At 40.6% G+C, this 25,847-nt stretch overlaps 1 protein-coding gene across 2 annotated transcripts in view; it reads right to left on the bottom strand.

Moving 5' to 3' along the window:
* The window catches only part of Sdcbp (syndecan binding protein), a 31,035-nt gene extending 8,412 nt beyond the window's left edge, over positions 1–22,623 (bottom strand). Inside the window, exons 1-6 of one of the 2 annotated variants that reach the window (XM_021160710.1) lie at positions 22,538–22,623; positions 10,955–11,020; positions 9,432–9,513; positions 7,608–7,717; positions 2,537–2,698; positions 1,050–1,225 (exon numbers count right to left, since the gene is read on the bottom strand). In XM_021160710.1, the coding sequence (XP_021016369.1) occupies positions 1,050–1,225; positions 2,537–2,698; positions 7,608–7,717; positions 9,432–9,513; positions 10,955–11,005 (581 nt within the window). In that variant the 5' untranslated portion in view covers positions 11,006–11,020; positions 22,538–22,623. The remainder of the gene's footprint in view (positions 1–1,049; positions 1,226–2,536; positions 2,699–7,607; positions 7,718–9,431; positions 9,514–10,954; positions 11,021–22,537) is intronic. The other variant, XM_021160711.2, reaches the window with a different exon arrangement.
* Between the last annotated feature and the right edge of the window lie 3,224 nt (positions 22,624–25,847).

The raw sequence follows: 25,847 nt of genomic DNA, 5'->3' as shown, positions 1-25,847 counted from the left end.
CCACAGAAAGAATGGTAAAATGTATATCCAAAACTAGAATTCTATGAAAAGAATCTAACTACATAGAAAAACACATAAATACAAGACTGTAATAAATCAACATTTTCCTTTAACAAATGAAAAGTAGATGCAATGGACAGAAGCAGCTGACGCCTGTTGTTGAATTAGAGAAGGCTGAAAGAAGCTGAGGAGAAGGGTGATTCTATAGGAGGACCAGCAGTATTAAACTATCTGGACCCCCAAGGTCTTTCAAACACTGGACCACCACCAAACAGACAGCATACACAAGCTGATATGAGGCCCCTAACACACATAAAGTAGAGGACTTCCAGGTCTGTGTTCATTCAGAGATGATGCACCTAACCCTTAAGAGACTGGAGGCCCCAGGGAGTTTAGAGGTCAGATGGGGTAGAGGGTGGGGGCATCCAAGTGGAGACAGGGTGTGGTGGGGAGGAGGTGTGGGAGGTGGAGCAGTTGGAGGGTGGGAGGGGAGGGGAGGGGAATGGAATATGGAGTGTAAAAAAAATGAATTACAAGTAAAATTAAATTAAAAAAAAAGGATATTTGAAAAATCAAAAAAAATACAATTAAAAACAAATATAAGATACAAAAAAGAAACATTATGTGGACTAAATGGTTATAATTATAAATAAATATTGCATATTTCATAAATTATTATTTTAGATAGGTATATAATAAACAATTAGTAAAATATAAAACTTTTAACTCATGTAACATTATGATAAATATAAGCATATGGTGATTGCCAATGAAAAAAGATGCCATGAATTTGAAGGAGAATGTGGATGGGCACACACTCAGATTTTTACCAGGAAAGGGAAGTTTCAAAATGGTGTAACTATTTTAAAATGTCAAAACTAAATAAAAAAGTAAACAAATAGGAAAATCTGTATCATGTTGTAATAAAGGAAAATTTATTTATTTCCAGCAAACTCCACCCCCCCCCCGAATAATTGAGAAGTAGCAACTGTATTTACAGAACCCTGAAAGAGCAGGAAACTGAGGTGTGACTGGTGGTAGCAGCTCACCTGTCACGGATGGTCATGGTGATCTTCTCTCCAAACGCCTGCTTGAGCACCTTGTGTGCCTTATCAGAGCTCCAGCCGGCACAGTTTTCAGCGTTGATCTGGAGCACCTGATCCCCAAATCTCAGTCCAACCAAGGAGGCAGGGGAATTAGCCTGGACGAGTTGAACAAATATACCCTAGAGAACAAGAAAATAACATCGTTCATCAGTGCTGTGGGTAACTCCGGTTCCTGGGGATTTGGCATCATTTTCTGACCTCTAAGGATATCAGGCATGCATGTGCTACACAGATGTATACGCAAGCCAACACTCAACAGAAACAAATAAATTATAAAAACACTTAAGTGATAGTTTGGGGTAACAATTCCATAATTTTTTAACTCAAAGACAACTTTATTCACCTCTTAACCAATGAAACTGGGGTTAAATAAACAAACAAACAAAAGGTACCTGTAACAATAAACTCACAGGATATTCACATTTATGTAAATTCAATCAGGTGTTGAACCAAGCACAAACAGAAAAGAGGAAGGCTAGGGAAACCCATCCTACAGTCTATGGTAGACCAGACATGAAGCACTGTGAACAGGCAGCATCCCACTGACTTCTGCCAAGCAGGTAAACTACAATGGTGCTAACGGACTCCAAGGCATCTCTGCAGAAATACACTGCACTCGAGTGTCAGTGAGGTCAGGACTTTATAATGTGTCTTCAACATGTATAAAGGGCCACACACAATCACGCCCTCAGCTTTTTGAGTGGAAAGGGAGTGTTGGCTTTCCCTGCCTTCGTCAGCCTCATTCAGTTAAATAATGTAATAGACTTATTTTCTATGTGGAAAGCTGGAATCACTGAGCTAAGGAACATTTATTAGACTGAAAGAGAATCCAGTAAGATAATGGTGAAGAAGAGGAGAAGGAGGAAGAAGAGGAGGAGGAAGAAAAAGAAAAGGAGAGAAAAGAAAATCATAAATTGAGGTAAAGACCCACCACGTCCTTAACCTTTTAAAATGTATCTGAGGAACTAGTTTCATGTCTTTAGTGTGACAAGGGATTCACAGACTCAATTACTAAGACCTGTTCATAATTTAAGTTCAAATTTTATGGACAGAAATAACTTGCAGAACCATCTCATAAATAACTATCACTTAGTTTAAAAATGTACACCCAATTCTCACTGGTCCATTTTCCCTTTACTTTCCCATATGCTGGCCCATGTGAAGGCCCGAATTTGATCACACACACTCTTTCACATGGTTATATAAACCAAATGGCCTCATTTCAGTAAGGAGTATCAAAAGAGAAGCTTGGCATCTGCTTGCAAGTTCCAGCATGGCTTCTTCAAGCGGGTGTCTCCAAGTGAAAACTCTGGATTCACACTATTCCCCACTGTAGATGGGTTATTACAGCTAAGCCAAACTATTTTCATTTTAATGATCTGACACTAATATTCTGTGATCTATTTAGATAAATTCAAAAATATACTTACATTATCTATTGACTTAAGTCTGAGCCCAATTTTTCCATCTTGATCCTTACACAAAATAACTTCACGAATCCCTTGCTTAATTTCTGCTCTCCGAATTCCAGCATCGTTACCTGTCACAGGTGCTACCATATAGTTCACACTGGATGGTCTTGCTACCAACTGCTAAGAAAAATACAAAATTTGACAGTATTTAGAAACAGCAATTAACTGGAACACACTCAGTTATAGTTCTTATAAATATTGTTCCATTAAGAAATTCCCTCCGGTGAAGTCTGATTTCCACAATAATGCCAGTGGTTTTCTTTCCCCCATTATCCTTGGATAGAGAAAACTCAGTGACTTGTTACTTAAGTCAACTGGCACCCCTGTGTATGGGATCTGCTGCTGAACTGCCTCAGCTAACAACCACATAAGTGACATCAGCTGTCTCAAAAGACTGCATTGCCCAACGAGGCCATGCGACCTTAGACTGGGTAAGTGCACTTCCATGAAGTTGGTGCAACAGTGAAAGCAAGCATGAATCATTTCTCAGAAGATATTCTGTCGCCAGCAACTACACTGTAGTTTGCCTTGATTTCAAACATATTTTCCTAGAACTTAAACGTCACATTAGAATTTTGCAACATTCTTTTTTCAGGGATTTTCTGTGATATAATCATAAAATTATCAATTTAAAAATAAGTTCAATATAAACAAGGCTCTAAGTCAGGAATGAAATAAAGAGACAACATAAAAACATATTAAACTGCTCTTGACAAAATCTCCGTGTGTACACATTGGGATTAGGAAACCCGAGGCACCAAGAGCAGGGCAGTGGAACTGTGGCTGATCTCATACAGAAGGTAAGACAGCTCCAAATGGACTCCAAAGCCATAACTGTGGAGATCTGCACAGAAAACCAGGAGAAAACACAAGACAAATCTCTCAATGATCTTTGTGTGTAAATAGAGCTACATCAAACTTAATGAGATCCTTCACAGCTGGGGTGGGGCCCAGAGGTGGGTGGATCAAGTTTGAGAACAGCCTCAAAACAAACAAAACAGTTCTTCACAACAAAAGCAGCATTCACCAAATGGAAAGCAGCCCATGGAATGGGAGAAGTTATTTGAAAATCATCATGTAGCAAGTGGCAAATATCCAAATGCATAAATAACTCAAAACTCAACAGCAAAAACAGCACACTCAATTTAAAAATGGGCAAAATGCCTACATACAAGCTTTTCCCAAAGATAACAAGTGGGTGGGTGTGTGACAGATCATTTATCATTAGAAAATCAAAGCCAGAAAAATGACATCACCACCTCGTGTGTCAGTGTGCTGGGAACAAGCACAAGACTGACTCTAAGTACTACCACTTCATTTTCAGACTCCATTTAATCTTTAATCTTAGGGAAAAACAAAATTCAAGCTCCCAGACCCTAGGAGAGCTGGGGACTTCCCAATAGCTGAAAAGCCTCTATGAAAAGGAAACAGCTGAATGAGTCCAGATATCTCAAGGACAACTGCTCCATGTTGCTGGTGGGGTCAAACTAAGTTCATGTTCACAGACCCAAGAACCTCCTCCAATTGGTAAAAACTCCCTTGCTAAGCCTTTATGTCAAAATATGATTGAACAATGGTACAGCCCACCGCACTACTCCTGCTTTATGCTTTCTTCCTTTAAATATGCCCTACAACATCCTTTCAGGCTACTCAATCAGGAGTGGCTTGATTGCAATAAATTTTGTCACCTACATTAACCTGGTGCTTGAGTCAAATTGAATTTATGTTGGATTTAAACAGACCCCTCAGCAAGTATTATCTATCAAAAAGACAAAAGTGCCGATAAACACTTCTGTACTGTCAAGACACTGATCATACTTGGAATAACGATTATGAAACAGTATGCAGGAGCCTCATGTGAAAAACACACTTGCCATACAATTGAACAATCTCCCTTCTGGGCTTATATCAAAAGGGAAATAAAATCCTGAGATCCCAGTGATGCCTGCATCCCCAAGTTCACAGTAGCATTAGTCACAGTGGTCAAAGCTTACAAACAAGTGGCTGTCAACACAGACTAAAGAAAATGCTGTCTATATATACACAGTGGCTTACTACTAAAGCCATAGAAACAATGGCATGTGGACAACATGAATGACCCTGTGTAACATGTATATATGGTATAATATGAAGACATTATTCTAGAGGAAACATGTCAGAGACAAAAAGACAGTACAGTGTGATCTTCCTATGTAAAGTCTCTATATTCTCAACAGTAGGATGCAGAAGACCTTTGTCAGGGTTTGTAAAAGCTAGGCAGAGAAAGAACTTGACAGGGCCAGTAATAAGCGGAGGAAAAACAGGAAGCTGGACAAAGTACACAACTTTCAATAATAAAAATAAGTGTGTGCTTCTACGGAGCAGCACAGTAACCATGACAGCTAATATTGTTAACTCAAGTTTGCTAGGGTTATAACCGCACACTAAAACATGTGTAACTCTAGCAGGCGAAAGATGTATTAGTTCACTTGATTGTAGAAATATTTCACAATGCACACACATATAATATGCTGTATACTGTTAGAGACTGGTTCTAATGCTTTGATTCAATTGGGAATCTGCTTGTCCAAACATTAAAGGTCCTTGTCCCCAATTGGTGTTTAATCAATAAAGATACCAGTAGCCAATGCTGGACAAAGGGAGATGGGGTGGGACTCTTAAAAGTTGCTCGGGCTAGGATGCAAAGAAGAGGAGAGACATCACCATGAGTAGAAGGATGGGACTCAAGAACTACAAGAGAAAGAGCCAACCAGACATGTGAGAATTCGGGTGATAAGTGGCCACTTCCCCAATCGGGCTTGGGGTGGCAGGGAAAGGTCTAGGGGAAGGTTTAGGGGTACCCAGCCTTTAACGTAGCCAAGATATTTTAAAATTAACTGTGTGTGTATCTTCCATCCGTGAATCCAAAGAGTTCCTGGGTGTGTGGCTGGAAGCATTCAACCCACCAAGAGCACAAAGCAGTGTAGCCCAAACTCACTGCTACAGTATACCTTCTGTATATAGCAATAAAGCTGGGGGGAAAAACTAAGTGGAACACAAAAACAAAAACTACATGGTATGTGAAGTGAATTATGTACTAAGTGAAATATATGCTAAGAGAAATCTGCAGAACAAATTAAGTAAACAAAACGATAGAGTAAGAACAGAGTATACCACAGAGCCTTATAAATGCAGATACTTCTAAAGTAACTTCAGATTACCTTCAAAGCAAGAAATGTACAAATGGGGAGGGGACACTGGTATGCTGCTCACATAAAGGGATCAAAGTATACAGACCTGGACAAAGGAAGTCAGATACACTAAAATAATAGCTATAATTGGCTTTTTTTTCTTTGTTAGAAGATAAATTTTCTATAAACATAGCAATTAATATTTTTGTTTTCTCCATGCCTCTTTTTACTTTACTGTTGGTTGACTTTACATTTTTTACTTTAAATTTATTTTTATATAATTCATCTATATGTCTGTATTTGCCACTTCTGTGGATGCCTGAAGATGTCATATCCTCTGGGGCTGTCTTCTGGAATAGCAGCAAGCACTGTAACCACTGAGCCACGTCTTACAACTTGCCTAACCGCTCAGAGGCTGCAACGATTAGAACCCCTCCCCTAGGTCTAAGCTGCATCCCTAAGCGTTCTGGTCCCAGCACTGATCCACTCCATCCTAGGGCAGCAGGTGGCTTTTACTACTTCTATCTGGGTTCTACTTTTTCCTTTGAAAATCTTTGACCATTTATCTAATTTCTTAAATCGCTTCAGTTGAAATACTGTTTTCTCAACTGGATAATTGTTGGGAATCAGTTCTAATATTTTGTCTTATTTTGGCTCCCAAAGTCACGCTCCGAGACCTGAGGTCCAGGCCCCCCAGCTGGCTTCCACTGATAATAACCAATGGCCGGACAGAGAAATGGAGGCGGGACATTTAGATTAGAAGATTGTGTGCAAGCAAGAGACTGAGAGAGAAGGTAGAGCGAGAGGGTAAGGAGAGGAGAATTGCCATGATGGGGAAGCAGAGAGATCAGACTAAGAGCTACAGGAGAGAAAGTGACCAGCATGTAAGGGGGAAAGTGGTCCAAGCGCTGCTCTCTCAATTCGGTCTTGGGTAGCAGAGATGAAATACTCATTTAGCAAGTTGATTCAGGAATGTTAGAAGAGAGAATGTGCTAGCCCTAACCGCGGGGAGGTTTGAAAGTGTCCACCCACTGAGCAAGTTAGACATATTAAAAATAATGCGCTGTCTGTCTGCTCTCTCTCTCTCTCTCTCTCTCTCTCTCTCTGTGTGTGTGTATGTGTGTGTGTGTGTGTGTCTTTCATTCGAGAATCTAGACAGCTCTGGCATGTAGCTGAAGCATGACCTGCCAGGAGCCAAAGCAGATTAACGAATTTACCAGTCAAGACCATAAGTAATGCAAGTAAGCTTTCAATAAATATTGAAGTTTCAACATATAAAAGCCAGGGACCGTATAAGCGGTAGCAAGAGGATAGAAGTGGATTCAGTCATAAAGCTTGTACCTATAATTACTGCAAGAGCTATGTACTGCATTCAAACCTAGAATCTCAGTCTAATTACAAAAAAATAGAAATAAAAATGGCTTCTAATTACAAGAGGAGGAATATTAAGAATGTGAGCAAAATAATATGTCAGTTATATACTTCAAGTGACGAATCGATCCAGAAAGAAATTATGTCTGGAACAAGACTTGCTGTGAAACATGTTAAGAAATAATTGTGCTACTTAGTAACTCTATGTCAGAATTCCAAACCTCAGTGCAGTTACACAGCTAGAAAGGATAAAACTAACTTGGAAACTCGGCAGGGGCCGTACCCCACTTAGAGAAGGATAAAACGCAGAAGACAAAGACCTAATCAATTCACCAGTGGATGACAATGCTCAGAAATACATCTACAAAGAATTCTATAAGCTTAGGACAGCTCAACCCTAAAGTTATAAGCATGTGAGTGTCCTATAAATGGGTTTACACCTACGTATAAAGAACATTTTATGGGACTTAAGGTCAGACTGTACATACCCCTTGTGCTGGTGCTCCAGAGACCATGGGCATGCTCTCACATATTTCAGCTTCATTTAAAGACAGTCCCATGTATTGAGAGAGCTCTGGATACAGTTTAGGATACAGATCTAAAGTAAACAAAGAAAAGGGCATTGGCAGGATATTCAAAATAACAACTTAGTATGGACTTGCTGTGTTTAATTTACAAAACAAAATAAGGCACAAAGATTTAGATGCGTAAAATGGAAGGATATCTTCCCATCTCTGACACAATTAGAATGAAAAAAAAATCCATAACCACTTTAATGCCAAAGTCGTAAACTCTTAAATCCATCTGAAGCAGTCTTAGCTTTCTAACCCAGTGAGTCACCCGTCTGTGGCCATGGTGCACTTCAGGACCCACCACAGACCACTGTGTGCAGGTGTCCAAGTCCTCATTTAAAATGGTCTAAAGCTGGCCATGGTGGCAACATGGGTTTAAGCCCAGACTCCAGTTATGAGGCAGAAGCAAGAGAATTACCACAATCTGAGACCAGCCAAGGTTAGATAAGAAGACCTTAGGAGCTGAAGGTCGTCATCTAGCCATCAGTAGACCTGTGCGAGCGAGTCATCCTGTCTCCTTTCGACCCTGCTGGAGATTCATCCCACACAACACTACTCAACACGGAGAGCTGCTGTTTCTCTTAAGAAAATAGCAAAAAAGTTCCCAGTGCAAATATAAAATGCAGAAATAGAAAGACACAGAGAGGTAACTACTCAAAGGTAAAAATAATTTTCCAAATAAATGACCTTGCCCCCCCCCTTTTTAACATAATCCTACAACATTAGAAATTTGGGGGATTATGGCACGAAGTCTTCAGTTCAGAATCCCCGAAGTGTTTAGTGCCTCAGCCACTTAACTCACTCCACACACAGCGATGGGACAGGATGGGATGGTTCCTCTCAAGTAATAGGAGGCAATGTCAAAGCCTGTGATGGACTCTGTCCTACCACTTTAAGATTGACAGGCTTATTCTAGTAAAATGAGACAAACAGACGGTTTAAACATTAACAATAGTTAACTTTTTTTGAAGTGAGCTTCTTCCAAAATCTTTTTCTATGATCTACTTTGATTTCAGAGTAGATTCATTACAAAGAATAAAGAGATGGCATCAGAAGATGTAAGTTAATTATTTCCTTAGGATCTTCATGTCTTACAGAGAGGCTCCATCCTGAAGCCCTGATTCAGGGTGGAAGGAGGACAGACTACAGTTTATCCCGTCTGAACAGCAACTCTTAGTTTTGAAAAATATCCCAGAAAGTAGACAGTTGGAAACGTCCTAAGTTCCCCGGCCAAGTAAGAAAGAGGCAGTTCAGGATGGATGCATGAGAGAGCGGCAGTTGAGAAAACTGTAGTCCCATGGAAGAGTGTGTTTCCCACTAATGAACAGACTATGTTAAAGATTATGAATCAAACTAAGAAGTTTATTATGCCCTAAGACTCATCTTCATACTCAAAGATCACTCTTAATTAAACAAGTATTTCTTTAAAAAAAAAAAGGGGGGGGGGCTGGTGAGATGGCTCAGTGGGTAAGAGCACCCGACTGCTCTTCCAAAGGTCTGGAGTTCAAATCCCAGCAACCACATGGTGGCTCACAACCATCCATAACGAGATCTGACTCCCTCTTCTAGAGTGTCTGAAGACAGCTACAGTGTACTTACATATAATAAATAAATAAAAAACAAACAAACAAAAAAATAACATGTCAAAACAAAATCCCAGATTCTGAATTTCAGGGGAGAAGAAGGCCTTTATATTCATCGCTGCCCCTCCACCCCACCAAGAGCAAAGTATAACCCTACTTCCATCTGGAGGGAGAGCAGCAGAAGCATCCACCAGAACAAATGCTTGGTTGGCGGGATTGGCAGAATAGGCAGTTTGAGCCTGGAAAAGAAAAGAAAATTTTAGCAAATAACAAAAATATCTACATCTTTCTTATATTATTTACATGTCAAATCTAGTACTTTACAAAACAAACTAACAACTGAAGTTTTACTTCAAACAGTTTAAACAGTTCAGAAATCATTTTCACCCAAAGGAAACCTGTAAATTAAAAAATTGTGGAATACCTTAAAAACTGAATGATACCACATTCCACATCTCACAGTCAGTGCCTAACAGTGTGCCTGCAGACACATCAACTGCATGTTCTTTTCTTTCTTGGTATTTGAAGCCAGCCTCAAACTCATCACTTAGCTGAGTGTGACATTCCCATCAACTCTTGACGCCCTTGCCTCCAGCTCCCCAGTACTAGATGAGAGAGAGGCATATGTCACTATGCTCAGCTTAGTTAGTGCTGGGGATGGGCGGATCCAGGGCTTCATTCACACAGACAAGCACAGGCTGTTAAGATTCTGGAACTGGAAGACGCTCTACAATAATGTGGTGCTGAACGCAATCATAAGTAGCGATCATAAGTAGCAATCATAAGTAGCGATCATAATGGCTACTGCAAAATAATTTACAAAACATCAACTGCCAGTTCGCTGCTGTGGTGAGATGGGCCATACAAGGAATGTTATACTCTTCTGTAACTTCTTGACAGGGCATCTCAAGATCAAAACCACACGTGTCATCCATCCGTGGATCAGAACCTCTTAGCCTGAGTGGCTGGACCAGGAATATTTTAAAATATAGCAGGGACAGAAGAGCCACCCCACTTCCTGCCCCTGCCCACTCCATCTCCCAGCAGCTAGCTCTCTGCTGGAACATCATAGGGCCTGTGAGGGAACTCTGCTTCTCTTAGAGAGGTCAGCTGACGTACTTTCCAGTCTACCCTCGAGCTCTCCCTCCTGCTCTAACAGCAGCGCTTACCTCATTGCTTCTGTACACTTTATCCTCAGGGAGGAGGCATATTTATTCTAGACTCGTCCGTCACACCTCCTAAAGACCTCAAAAACCAACCCAACAAACAAACAAAAATGCTCCAACAAAACTACCACTATCTAAAGGGCTGGCATGCATAGTATACACTCCAACAACTTACATGTGTCTTCTGTAATTTAAACTGTACTAAGAAAAGTAAGCTATCTTTGAAAATTGTAAAACAAATTTAAGGAAATACTCTCTCTCTAGGGCTGGAGAGATGACTTAATATGTATACAAACACACACACACACATATACAACTTAACTTCTGTTTATCTAAGAAAGAAATTTTACCCTAGGGCTAATAGATACAGAGAAATAAAAATGAATTTCTAATCAATGTTTTAGTCTACAAGAGACCTAAACAGACTTAGGAATATACCAACTAATGCATACTTCCTGTTTCATTTAACAAAGAAAACATTATGAAACAGTTTTTAAATGAAAAGCAAACATACCTGAATTACTTTGTCTACCTTCAAATCTTCAAGAGATGGATAAAGAGACATTTCTGCAGATATTTTCTAAAAAATGGAAAAAAAAAGTATCACACAGTATGTACAGCCAACAATATGGATATAAACATTTAACAAATGTTTAATACAATAAAAAAGCTCAAAAAAACAAAATAAAAATAAAACAACAACAAAAATAATGGGACTATTTAAGGCATATCATAGTTAGTAGACATTTAACAGTTGTTACTAAACTGTCTCTCTGTTCCCACAGCTACCAAACTACATTCATCTTGGATTTTAAACGTCAAGAAAAGCTCCCTTCATTTCACAAGTTGTGAAAATCAAAGAAGAAAAGCATGTGGCTTACCCTCAGCTGACACAGTGCTCCTCAGCTAAACCAGGGTCAGGAAAGAGCCTTTCACAAGACACTCTTGGGCGTGGACAGACATAGTACCTTCTACCAACAGTGCCAACAGAAAATAGTATGCACGCAAACCGCACTGGGAAGATACTCATAGTATATGGAAAAACTTAGCATATGCCATCTATATTTTTAGCAATGGTTTTATCTAGAGGAAAGGGATGTAAAAAAGGAAACTATTGCCTTTCATTGTTAACATTTCTATAAACAGTTCAATGTTTGTTAAGCTACATAAATTGCTTTTCATAGCAATTTAAAATAAAATTATCTGAAATATTACAGACACATATTTTAAGTTTTGTTTAGCTATTCTGAGGTAAATACCTGAGTCTTCCACTTAGCCAAATAAAACAATGTATTCTAATTACTAATAGGCTTAGCAAATTACTGAGCCTGCTCCATCACCTCCCACTTTCAAATCTATTCTTTATTTCCTGCTCTCCAAACCCAGAGCTGAACCTTTGCAATCCTGCCTGCACTGCTGAGAGGAGGAGGCTGCTGAGCACTTGGCAAGGGCAGCCAGCCTCTCAGCCATGCTGGAGCCAGCACACTCTCCAACCAGGCTCCTACAGAACCTGCTTCTCTAGCAGTTTCCACCACAGGGAGATGATTCAACGAGGTTAGCCATGCTATAATGAGCAGAAAAGCAGGAGAAAGCCATCAAGCTCTCTCCGAAGGAACAGTTCACCCAGAAACGCTTTCCTATGGATTGGTAGTAAAATGTGACATGCTAAAGTGGAAACTCACTCTAAGTCCCACCATGTCTCCTAAGAAGCATCTCACAAGCCCCAGAACGAAACCATCAGCAGGCAATCTGTCCCTCTGTGCACGTTCTCAGTCCCAGTAATGGTTACTTACTAAAACAACACCCCAACGAAAGACATGAGTTATTGGCCAGGGTTGTCTTAAGAGACTCCCAAAACATACACCCTATGGCTACTGCCCCAGAGATGAATGGTGAAGACACCATACATTTCCTAAGTCTAGCTAACTACTCAGCGCTAATGCGGTTGTGGATACTGGAAGAACATACAACCACGACTTTACTAAACTAGCATAATTCTTAACTCCATTCTAAATATCTGTCCTCAGAAAGTATAGTTTCACCCCTCATCAAGAAAACTTCGAAAAACGAAAAACAAAAAAAGAAAGCTTCTCTTTGCAACAGATAGAAACCAATACAGAAAACCACAACCAATAAAAATGCAGAGTTGTGAGGCCCAGTCCCAGTGGATCCATCTACAAAACCCTCCTGTACCCGAGGCTCAGAAACACTTCAGAAGAGGGGTGAAAAAGCTCGTAGGTGTCAGAAATCAGGGAGCTGCTGCAAGACTATTTATCCTAGTAATGTTAAAAATACATCCATAAACGTCTCACCAACACAACTGCCTATCCATGAGCTGAATATGGACAATAACATACATGCCAATGCAGACAGGGAAAGAACACAGGCCTCAACCCACACAAAGAAATACAGACAATTAAAGATGCTGGGGAGTGGGGGTTCTTCCCCAGGGAAGAACATACTAATTAGTTATTCAATTTCAAGTGGTCAGCCCTGGAAAGTATACATACAGACTGTGCAGGTTATATTTAGGAATATAAATATAAAGACATATACATACATGCATATGATAAGATGAAAAAGGATGTCCTGAATTTGAAAGATGGCAGGGAGGGTACATTGGAGGGCTTAGAGGGAGGAAAGGAAAGGGAGAAATGTTGTAATTACTTAATAGTCTCAAAAATAAAAAGCTGGAGATGTGGAGAAGCAGAAAGCATATCATGAGTTCCATACCAGCCAGATCTACACAGCAAGTTCCAGGACTACAGAGAAAGAACCTGTCTCAAACAACAAAAGTAAAATAAATGGATTCCTGTTTACTAACCAATCACCATGTATTTAATCATGCTATAGGTACTAATACTGTACATTACATTTTATTAAAAATCATTAGAGTTCTATGTCTCGGGTGGGCAATAATTGTCATACAGAAAAACTCAAATCCTTTTTAAGAATTTATTTTTCATATCAACATGAGCTGTTCAATCATTCCACTTCTAATATCTGGAATATTATTATGCACTCAAATGACTCCTCGCCCCTTCCCCTGCCATCCACACTCCGGCTTCAGCCATGTAGGCCGCTTGCCTCTGGATTTACATCTGTGGACAATTTAACTGAGATCAATGGAATGTACGGCCTTTTGTCGGCTTCCTTCCTACCATATGGTATGCTAAAGGTCATTGATGCTGTGGCATTCATCTATCAGCATTTTATCCTTTTAAGCTGAATATATTAGATTGCTTCTATACCACTTTATGTTTATTCACTCTCATCTGGACCTTAGGGCCATAATGAATAATGTTCTTGGTAGTTAATATATATGCTTCAGAAAATTTTTTTTTTTTCCTTTTTGGTTTTTCTAGACAGGGTTTCTCTGTGTAGCCCTGGCTGTCCTGGAACTCACTCTGTAGACCAGGCTGGCCTCGAACTCAGAAATCCGCCTGCCTCTGCCTCCCGAGTGCTGGGATTAAAGGCGTGCGCCACCACGCCCGGCTTGCTTCAGAAATTTTTGCATAAGATATATGCCTTTTATACTTTTGATATATAACTAAAAACATGACTTCTAAATCAATACATTTAACGTTTTTGTAAATGATCAAACTGTTTCTAAAAGGATAACACTATTTTTATACTCTCAGAATTCTTATTTCTCCATTTCCTTACTGCTATAGTCTGGTTCGGCTAACAGCCACGCTAGACGTGAAATAGCATCTCAATGTGGTCAGAACTCCATCTTCCTAACAAATAATGACACTGGCATCCTTTCGTGTACTGGGCCACTTGCAGACCTTATTACACCTACATCCTCCATCAACGAAGAAATGCCTACTTAAAACCCCGCCTGTTTATTTAACTGGATTTGTTTTGAATGGTAACGGTTCTGCTTAAATTCTAGGTATCAGGTTCTAAATTCATTCAGGTTTCAAAAATCAATGGAACTGGCTAGTTTATAAATACAAATTTAATTCTCAAAGTTCTGCACAGTAGAAGGCTCAAGAACAGGGAGAAGTATCCTGTCCTGTGCCACAGACAGTAGCTTTTCATTGGGCCTTCACAAGGCAGAAGGAAGGGCCAAGGCAGTTCTGTGGTGTCTCTACTGTAAGGGCTCTAGCTCTAGTTCTAAGAGCAAAGCCCACCCAATCTCACTCCCCAAAACTCACTCTCACCTTCAAGTTTGCAGAACTTAAACAATGACTTTTGAAGGTGGGTATACGTTCAGACATATCACATACTCCTATCTGATAGATTTTCAAACATTTTCCTTTCATTCCTTAGACTGCCTTTGATTTTGAGTGTTCTTTGTAGCACAAAAGTCTTTTATTTGATAAAGTTAAATGTGTTTCCCCTGGCTAGTTGTACATTAAAGACAACATACAGGAACTAACTCATGGTCATTAAAACACTGCTTTGGTCTATGGATTTTACAGATTTAGCTATTATATTTGGATCTTTGATCTAGTTTGAATCTTGGGGGTTTTTTTGTTTTTGTTTTTGTTTTTAAACCACAGATGAAGCACTGATGCAATTTAATTCTTTGTACCTATATGTCAAGATGTTGTTCTAGCACTGTTTCTTTAAAAGAATAGATTTCGGAAAGAATAGAGCTCGACTCTGAGAAGAATTGCTTTGGCGGCCTAGCTGAAAATCAGCTGGTGGTTACTGTGTCGTCACTTCTGACCTCTGCCACCGCTTCCTTCCCACCTGCCGCCCTAGTCATTGCTGGACCTCTGCATTAAGCTTTGAGTATGAACTTTCTCACGCCACTCTTTTTTAAGATTCTAATTGTTATTCACTCTCTATATATACATTTCAGTTTACTGTGAATTTTAGAATCTAGTTACTCTCCCCCCCTCCTGACTTTTTAACAAATTGTAAGTATAGAATTGGGCACTTATAAGCATATACTTAGATCGAGGGGCTAGAGAGATAGCTGAGTGCTTAAGAGCACGCACTGCTCCTGCAGAGGATCGAAGTTCAGTGTCCAGCACCAATGTTGGACATTTGTAACTGCCGGTAACTGCTCCACAAGTTTAAATATATTCTATTTTATTTTTGTCTCTGATATTTTCTAGTTTCCCCTTTGACTTCTTTTACCCTACAAAAGTGATCAAGAGTGTATTTTGATTTCTACTTAAAAAAAAAAAAGATTTATTTATTTTATGTATGTGAGTACACTGTTGCTGTCTTTAGACACACACCAGAAGAGGGCATCAGATCCCATTACAGATGGTTGTGAGCCACCATGTGGTTGCTGGGAATTGAACTCAGGACTTATGGAAGAGCAGTCAGTGCTCCTAACCGCTGAGTCATCTCTCCAGCCCTTGATTTCTCCTTTTACTGTCATCAAAAAGATGCTTCCTAGTTCAGTATTTTTAAAATTGTTAAGACGAAATGACCTGCACACATACTTGAGAAGAAAATGTCTTCTGTGAAATGGATGGGATGTCCTGTTGATGGCTTTCGGTCCATTTGGTCTACAGTACTACTACTCAAGCCCTCCACCGCTTGCTAATGCTCCATTTAGCTATCCTCTCCACTCTCAGAGCTCTGATAAGGAAATCTATTATGCTATTACCTGTTTCTCCTTTGTCCTAATTTACTCTATGTATTTTAAGGATCTGAGGTCATCCGGGTGGGCAGGCAGGCAGGCAGATAGCTGTTTACCTACTGAGTAGGTCCACACCTTTGTTTTAGTGTCCTAAGCCAGTGGTTCTCAACCTTCCTAATGCTGTGTCCCTTTTATTCAGTTCCTCATGTTGGGGTGACCTCCCCAAACCAAAAAAGTTTGTTGCTACTTCATAACTGTAATTTTGCTACTGTTGTGAATCACTGTGTTTTTCAATGGTCTTAGGCTACCTCTGTGAAAGGGTTGTTCAACTCTAAAGGGTAACGACCCACAGGTTTAGAACCACTGGTCCTATGTCACCTCAGGAAACAGGCTCAACCTATCATATAATAGTAACACATTTAATAACCTGGGAAGGATAAGTGGTATTTTGCTAAAGTTTAAGCACTTCTGTCAAATTAGTGAACTTAGAGGAAGAGGTCAGAAGGGAAGGGTTATGGTCCATGCGGAGAGCAGAGCAGATAGAAGGTAAAGGACTTAGAGCAGTTTCTCAACCTGTGTGTCAAGACTCAACCCATTGGAGGCTGCATGATCCTTTCAGAGGAGTCACATATCAGGTATCCTGCATATGAAATATTTACATTACGATATATAAAACAAAAATGCCTCTAAGTGTAAGCCCCACTTGCCCAAGGACAGAAAACTTCCTGGAATGATGGGGGTTGTTCACAGCATAACAAACAAGCCAAGTGTTTCCACTGCTGTAAACAAGGTTGGCTGCCCCAACTGTGCAGGATATGTTTGACCACACATAAGCAGGAAGTATATCAGGATGTATGCCTGCCTCTATTGAAGGTGGGAAGTATATAGCCTTATGGAGTTTGCCTCTTTAAGGACCTGACTAATGTAACACACAGACATTTTCTAGAAATCTCAGGTCCAGACCTGGCCAGTGGCCATCATTCTGTCTAGCATTGAATAAAGCTTGCTTCAAATTTGGCTCAAAAGTTGTGGTAGTAGTGTTATTCTCCCACAGTGGGATTAACAACTTCTCTATCAGCATGATGGCTACAAATCAAGTGCTTCAATAATTTGACAGAACTACTCGAATCTCAGTAAAACACGACTTATTTCCAGTTTATGATAGAGCATACAAATGGAAAAGAGATGCAGCAGATAGGAGAAAGGGACTCAGAGCAGGAGTGGCTAGCCGATCCCACAAGCCACTATGGGAAACACTCTTCCATCCCTGTGTTCTTCCCTCCCAACACTGCAAACAAGCCCCTCTGCATTAGGACCAGATGCTCTCGTTTTAGGCCAATCACAGCCTCCAGCTGTGTTTTGTTTCTTTTTTCTATATAAGCAATTAATTGAATAGCTTCCTTCTAGATGAACAAAAGTTTTCCAACCTCTGCTAACACTGCTCCTTCCCTCAAGCCTCTGCACTTTGCTCTACTTATCAGCTGGAGCCAAGGGTTAGCCCTTCTTTCTGGCCCCTTCCTTCCCTCTAAGAACTGGCTGAGTCTGCTACATTCCCCCATGCTGGCTCTCCATGCTGTTCTCACCTTGTTTCTCCTCTGCCTAAAAATCCAGTCAGTCTTTTTTGACCTAGACCAAATGAGATGTCACAGATCTCATACATAGCAATTGCTCTAGCAATTTTCCTTTAGAATAAAGTCACCTTTAACTCGACAGTCTAGAAGAGAGCACAGGAGAGCTAACATCCCATCTTCCCTCAGCAATCCTAGTCTTCTACACAGCCACCTATGCACTCTCCCCAAGCAGCCCCAGATTCCCAGAACCACATAAAATTCCCCTCACAATTGACAAGAGCAGGAGTGGACACAGGCAGGAGGCTCCTAGAGAGAACTGGGCCTTCAATGACCTCCTTTTGCATGATAAAGACTCGCTCCAGCCTCTCTGCACCCTCCAGTTTTTAACTTTTGCATAAGAAATAGTGCTCCAAAACTCCAACAAAATCACACAATCTCATTGTTTATCATTACAGGGGATGAAACCAGAGGTGTTTATCTTTCATACAGTAACTGGAAAAACAAACAGGTCCTTTTCAAGTTGAAGTGGGTCATTTAGTTACTATTTCCAGAGCAATCAATTATAAAACCACCCTAAGCAGCCTGTACTGCATCCTATAAATTACTGCATCCTTTGCCATAAACTGTTGCCTGGCTTTCCACCCTCCCCAGTCACAAGGCTGAGAGGAAGCCCCTGCTCTAAGTCTTTGATCTAATTCCAAGTGTCAGAAGTATTTAGCTCTTTTTTGCAGAACTATGACTACTCTTGACTCTTTATAATAACCAAAGCCAATTACAAGATAACACCAGGGAAGAGTTCTCATTTTAACCCTTTAGGACTCCTATTAAAGCACAGAATTCTGCTTCCAGGTCTTCTATTCAGGAGTGATGGCATGATGCATCACCCAGTGCTCCTGAAATCAAAGCAGCCCCAGAAGTCCTTGGCATCTGTGGGGTCTGCCTGCAACCTTCTGCTCTGTGCTCATCTTATTCCTTGGAAAGAACCCGTCCTTTCAACAATCAGCCCTTCAGGCATGTGTGGCCTGCCCCATGCTGGTTGAAACCATAATACTCTGTCATGTCAGATGAAGAACCCTGAACCCATGGAACCAGTAAGGCCTTAGAAAATAACTCCCCAAAGACTTTCTGTTAAGAAGATTATTTTTTCTCCTAATTATTTGGGCAATACCAGAGTCTCCTCAAAACACAAAGACAACAACAATAACAAAAAAAGACTACAAAAAATATTATCTCCAGATGTGGTGCCTTCTAGAAAGGACGGTTACTTTAGGTGGGAAAACCTGAGAGTGATGCTGTATCACTACCAATGGCTCTGCTGTTGTTCAGACCAATGCTATTACCCCTGTAGACATGGTTTGGAAAAATCAAGCGTCTAATGAAGTAACTGCTAGATTAGTAAGGACTTTCTATCTGTCCCCCAACACCCTCAGAGCAAGGTATGTCGCTTAGGCCCACACAACAATTGAAATAAGGGAAGTGATATTTTGGAAGAACTAGGATTTGGTTGTTGCTTCTGCTGCTGAGTCTAATAAGAAAGCCAAAATTCTGCTCTTTCAGCCACAGCTACAGAGAAGAAAGCTAAGGAGAAAGGTGGTGCATGTGAGACCAGCTGGTGAATTCTAGGTCTAACATGAAGAACCCGATCATATACACCGGGAGGTTTTAGATGGATTCTTCAAACCTGAGAATCAGTGAGTAAACAACATACTTCTTTTAGTTGGAGAAACAAAATCCCTTAGTCAACAGGAAGAACTCTGTCCTGCAGTATTTCCAGAAAAGCCTCATCCATCCTCTCTCACTAAGATGGTACAGTTTTTTTTTTTAACAACTTTTATTTGTATTCCAAATTTCCTGTGCATCATTTGTAGAGGCCAACTGCAGATAAATAAGAGAGATGACCAGAAGGAACTAGTAATGTAGGCACTTTTAAAAATCAACTGCACCAATTATTCTATTTAATGTTTATAAGCCTAAATGAAAATTGTCTTTAAACAAAGAACAATATTGGGTACTCCCTCACCATAATCCTAAGCCACTCAAGTTATTAAAGATACTGTATTTGCCCACAGAAATAAAAAAAAAAAAATTAACGAACAGTATTGACATAACTCATTGATCGTTGCGATCTGGAATTAGTATTGTGTTTTAATGACCCAAATACAAGAAAAACCAAAAGCAATGATGTGCTGGGACAAAGATAATAGTTGAAATCTTCACAATGGTTAAAAGGTAGGACCACATATTGTAATTGGGAAAATTAGCGCAAGTCAAATATGTGGCCCATTTCAACTATGTATAATCAAACCCAAATACTTTGGAATGGCTTAGTTTTCCCTCATTGAAATCACTCTTAAAATTTCAGGTTATGCTCCACTGTGGAACTTCTCACTTTAGACAACTAAATACAAATAATTTAAAAGCATAAATAAGAAAAAGTGTTGTGTTGAATTCAAATAAAACAATAAGGACCTTGATTGTCCAGAGGAACAAAAGACAATCCTTGTAGTTCATGTAATGTGTCAAAGAACATACCTGAATCAGTCCTAACAGAAATTCTGTGACCACATGGAATGAACACACACACACAGTGAAAGAGAACTCACTTAGGTCAGGTCCCAAGAGAAGTATTTGACTTTAGCTAATCTTCAGATAAAAACTACCTCAGGCATAAAAAAAATTTAAAAAATTAAAAAGTTCCCAGGAGGGGGACAACGACTGGATTGTAAATAAATAAATAAATAAAAGTAAAAAAAAAAAAAAGTTCCCAAGTTCCCCAGATTGATAGAGTCCATGAGGACTTGAGAACTGTTCTCTTAACCAAATATCCCAGGGGATTCTAATGATCAGCCACTGAGAACTGCGCCCATATGTGTCACAGATTAATGAAAGATAGTATAGGGTCTATAGAGGGGAAGCTGTTACCCTTCATAACAGCTGTAAGAGGAGCTGGAGATGTTGTGATCTGTTGTGATGGGACAGGAGTCTTGCAGGGGGAAAGAGCCTTCACCTCGGAAACGTGGAAGGAGTTTCTGCTTACTCTCCATTAGGAGTGGGGCCCAGGAAGGTTCAGATCATGTACACTAGAAGGGCACACACTAAGAAGGCGACAAAGTTAAAACTGTAGAGTTGTTGTGAGTCTGGGCCCCAGGGGCCTAGGTTTCTGGCAGTTCTGTATGCAGGAGCTCCAAGGAGTATGTGCTGTTCAGTTCCCAGCACCCATTCTTTGGGCAGTTGACAAAACCACTAACTCAACCCCACAGGCGTGCTGACTCTAGCCTCTCCACTCCCTGCACTCCCCATCCAACTCCCACTATGTACACACAAGCACACACACACACACACACCATTTTTTAAAAAGCTAGCAGAAAGAAACTGTCGTTTTTTAAATATAGTTGTTCAAAGCCTTTTACAACTTTAAGAAAGTTAAATATAAGAAGAGTAACTCCTACAATTTAGACATTTGCTCCAATTATAACTCCAGACACAGTAACACCGCTTCATGTCTTTAGTTGACATGTACTTGCAAAGGGTGACAATCATACCTACTAGCTTGGTCACAGTGACACTGACCAAAACACAGCCAAACTTAACCATAACTGAAAGTTATAATCCAAAATATTATTGCTAACTGGAAAAACAGACACATACAGCAGAAAATCATGCCTTCCTCAGTGTTAAACTGAGGGAAACATATTTACATGTCTGTCCATAGAGACACTATCTGAACCAGTACCTAAGACCTTAAAAGAACTGGCCTGCCAGAGAAAACATGGCTGGCTGGTGGGCACAACCAAAGCCTATGCCAAGCACAGGGGAGGTTTTATACTGTATGCTCTACATTTTATTTGCTTAAAATTTTGAGCCATATGTTTACTAATTACACCCTTAAAAGCTAAAATTTTCAGTAAGTGTTGCAACATTTGGCAATTAGTAAATACAAAGAGAACTATTATTAAATGTATAAGTATTTTAAAGTGTGTGGTTGTCTTTTACAGTCTCTGGATGTTTACTACCTAAGAGAAAGTGGCAAAAATGGGGGGAAATTGGTGAGTCGTGCTCATTTTAAAGGGCTGCTTAATTAAAAAGTGCATCAAAATCTTAATCCGCCCCTTCTTGTTCATGATTTTTAAATCCTCTTTAATAGATCCAGCACAGCTAAAATCTGCTTCCAAAGTTAAGTGAGTCTGGCTATAATGGAGTAATTGTTTACTGAGCCTTCTCGTCATTCCATTTCCTTATTTCCTGGTGCACATCATCTGGTCAGTAATACTTATGTACCACTTAAGACCTGCAAGTTTAAGGAACTAAGTTGTTAACAGGATGGAAAGGCATATTTTCTGGTTTGTCCTGTCCTCACTTCGGGAAAATGAGAGTACAAATCTGCTGAACTGTATCACCTTGACATTTCAAAAGTAAGACAATTGACCAGGGCAGCAGCTGTTTTCAATGTAACTTTCGTTCTTAAACATTTGTTCTCGGTATAAAGCGTGCGTGTTAAGAATTTAAAACTCTACACTTTCTAAGTAATTTACCTAATGGAAAACAAAACAAAACAGGAAAAAAAAAAAAAAAAGCTATGTGTCGAAGATAGGACGAATACAACAAATGATCCCACACACTCCACGGCTCCATAACTGCACTTCTGAAACTGGAAACTTTCCACGTCTGTACGCCTCCCTCCGCCCGGTATTAGAAGGAAATCCTCCAAGGAGATCTGAGTCACCAGACCTTGGGGACCGTTCCTGGTGCACACACCCCGCTGCAAGCCCTGGCCCTCCCTGCCCCCTTCAAGAGCAGCGGCTCCGCAGCTAACCGTAGTCACCTCCGGTCCGTCGCGCCCTGCCAGCCGTCCGGAAACCGCTGAGGACGCGACCGAGTGCGGGCGAGGACCCGGCCAGACCCACCCGGTGCCCCTAGCAGAGCGCCGGACCAGCTCCGAGACCTGCCGGGGCCCGGGACCCCCGCGGCCACTCACCTGCCCCGAGGACCGCGCCGCTCCTGCTGCCCGCTCCAGCTCCACACAACCGAACCTCGGGGCCCGCCCTGCGCGTCATCACCGCCCCCGCCTTCCGCCGCGCAGGCGCACGCGCCGTCCCCATGACAACGCGGCACAGCCGGCGCGACCTCCAGCCCACCCTCCCTTTACGAAATCCTCCCAAGACCCGGCTCCAGCCTCGTTTCCCTGGCAGCCCCCGCCGCCTTTTACTACCCTTTGTTCCCAGAACGAATGCTCATTGGCTGCTGACTGTTACTCTCGGTGTTGAACACACACACACACACACCCCGAAATAAATAAAACCCACATTCTAGTCTTAAAAACACGAACTATGTGCTTTCTGGGAGTTGATGGTGCTGATAGGGGAACCCAGATGTTTGGGGTGTACATGAATATGTGAAACTGACAATATCTACACCAGTCCATGGCTGAGGCCATTTCCTAGTAACAGTATATGACATCATTGGCATGCAAGCAATTGTTTATCTAAATTATTCATCATCACAGTCATTTGAAATTTTATCTCTGGTAAAACAATAAGCATTACATGACAAGAGGAATGAAAATGTGACGCTCCAGGGAGTTTATGGCTTAACTGATGAACAACTTGTAAAACCAGATACGGGATGGAAAAGGAAGAAATACAATTCTATTCACAGCTGGCAAGATTATCTGTGTAAACAAAGACAAAATAAACACCAATCAGCAGAATAAGCAGCTACAGCAAGGTTGCTACGATACAGGGTTAATATACAGGAGTCAATTACTTTCCTATCTGCATGAAATGAGCAATTTGAATTGAATATTAAAAATATATTAAGATAAAATACTTAGCTACAAGCCTAGTTGAATGTATATCTGTGTGAAGGAAAACTCCTAATTAGAATTTCATGCTGTGGAAATAAATAGGTTGGAATGTCCAAAGTCCAGAGGAAGATCACCTTATCTTGGGCTAAATCCTGGCCCTCCAGAACAGCCATTCCTTGTTCCCCTGTGTCTAAACTAACATCTTGTGACAATAGATAGCAGGTCTTTAGAATCTATGGGATTAGCAGGCAACTAGCTTCTACCAATCCAAATGCTTAGAATGTCGCCAGAAAACACCTTGCGTCTTACAGAAAGGTTTCCTGAACCTCACCCCCACTGCCATGTCCTGCCTACATATTGTAAACTTGCCTTGACTGATGACCTCCTCTGTTCTGTAAAATGGCTTAAGCCTTTAATCCCAGCACTTGGGAGGCAGAGGCAGGCAGATTTCTGAGTTCGAGGCCAGCCTGGTCTACAGAGTGAGTTCCAGGACAGCCAGGGCTACACAGAGAAACCCTGTCTCAAAACAAAACAAAACAAAACAAAACAAACAAAAAAATCCAAACTATGAGAGCTACTTGAGGCTACTTGTTGGAACATGGAATTTGAGGTAACCTAAATCTGTGTTCCCAGGCCATGGTCACTCAAAATGGTTCCAAAATCAACTATCTCTTATCCCCTTTAAGATGAGAGCTGTGGTTTCTTTGTGTTGACAGGGAGTTATAAAGAAAATGAAAGATCTGAGTAAACTGGGAGACACCCACCTTTATAAATACAAAGAAACATTTTATGGAGATGTCCACCATCTATAGATTTCATCCAATCTCAGTCAAAATCGTATCAAGTCATAGATATCAACAAGCTGGTTCCACAGTTTGTAAAAAAAAAATAAATAAATAAAAAAATAAATAAAAGAAAACACCAAGGGGCAAGATGATTTAGTGGAGTAAAAGCATTTGCTGAAAAACAAACAAAAAAAAAACAAAAAATACTGTCAACTTGGAAAGAGAGAGACAACTGGAGATGTTGTCCTCTGACTTCACGTGTTTGTGCTGTGTGGCAGGAGAGCTGTACACATATACATGGGCACACACACAAACAATAAATAAACTAATCATAAAGGATGCTGAAGAAGATAAAATATGTAGCTTGAGGATGTTTTACTGTGGCTACAAGAACAAATTACCAAAGGCTAGGTGGTTGGAGCAACAAAAACTTTTCCCTCACAATTTTGGGAACAGGGAATACCTGTTATATCTTGTGTTTAGCTAAAGACTTTGGATCTAACAAGGACCCACCTCCTAAAGTGCAGATAGCCAACTTCTCATTGCATCTAAAAGACAGGAGAGAAAAACAAGGGTGATGAGGAAAGAAGAGGGGAAGAGGAAGGGAAGAGGGCAGAGTTCATGAATCACACTACAGAGTGGGCTTCCTTGTAGGAATTGGAATTAGAGACACGAAAATTCTGTTCATAACAGCAGTAACTCAGTACAAAACTCCTTTAATGGCCTAGTCGGCCATCAATGGAAAGAGAGGCCCATTGGACTTGCAAACTTTATATGCCCCAATATAGGGGAATGCCAGGGCCAAAAGAATGGGAATGGGTGGGTAGGGAAGTGGGGGGCGCTATGGGGGACTTTTGGGATAGNATTGGAAATGTAATTGAGGAAAATATGTAATAAAAATATTAAAAATCAAAAAAAAAAACAACTCCTTTAATGGTATAGCATAGTAATCAAGGGAGAGTAGAGATGACAGGCAATGAAGCAGAGAAATAGAATCAACAAATGCACCGAATAGATCTTTAACAAAGAAGCAAAGTCACACAGCTGTGAGTTCGACCCCTCTGTATCATGAAGGAGAAGATGAAGAAGAAACAAATCTAATGGCAGCCATTTTACTTGGCTATGGGCAAGCAGTGGATGTGGGAAGGGAGATAGGAAGAGGAAGAGAGAGAAGTGGGTGGAGGATAGGTAGGTCCTTAACAAGTGGGTTTCCTCTCATAAAAATAAAGCTAGATACAGACTTTGGGCATTTATAATAATCACTTTCAGCCTGTGGCAGTATGAGCCTTTAATCTCAGCACTCAGGAGGCAGAGGCAGGATTTCAAGGCCAACCTGGTCTACAAGTAAGATCCTGGACAGCTAACACTCACAGACACTCACAGAGAGTGAGAGAGAGAGAGAGAGAGAGAGAGAGAGAGAGAGAGAGAGAGAGACCCTGTTTGAAAATAAATAAAAACAGGGCAAAAGTTCTGAAAGATACAGATGGAGAGCAATTTGAAAAGAAATTCAGAATCCTGTAAAACTAGGAGACTGCAAATTTAAAAATGAGACCACAATCCACATCTATCAGAAAGCTAAAATCCAAAGCACTGGTAACACCGACTGCCAACTAGAATGGTGAGACACTCATGAGCCCAGCCACTGGACGGCAATGTAGAACTTCCTTACAAATCTAACTGTGGTTCTGTCATAGGAA

The sequence above is a fragment of the Mus caroli genome, chromosome 4 (assembly GCF_900094665.2).
Source record: "Mus caroli chromosome 4, CAROLI_EIJ_v1.1, whole genome shotgun sequence".
NCBI classification, from domain to species: domain Eukaryota; kingdom Metazoa; phylum Chordata; class Mammalia; order Rodentia; family Muridae; genus Mus; species Mus caroli.
This window is presented reverse-complemented; position numbering and strand designations above follow the sequence as displayed.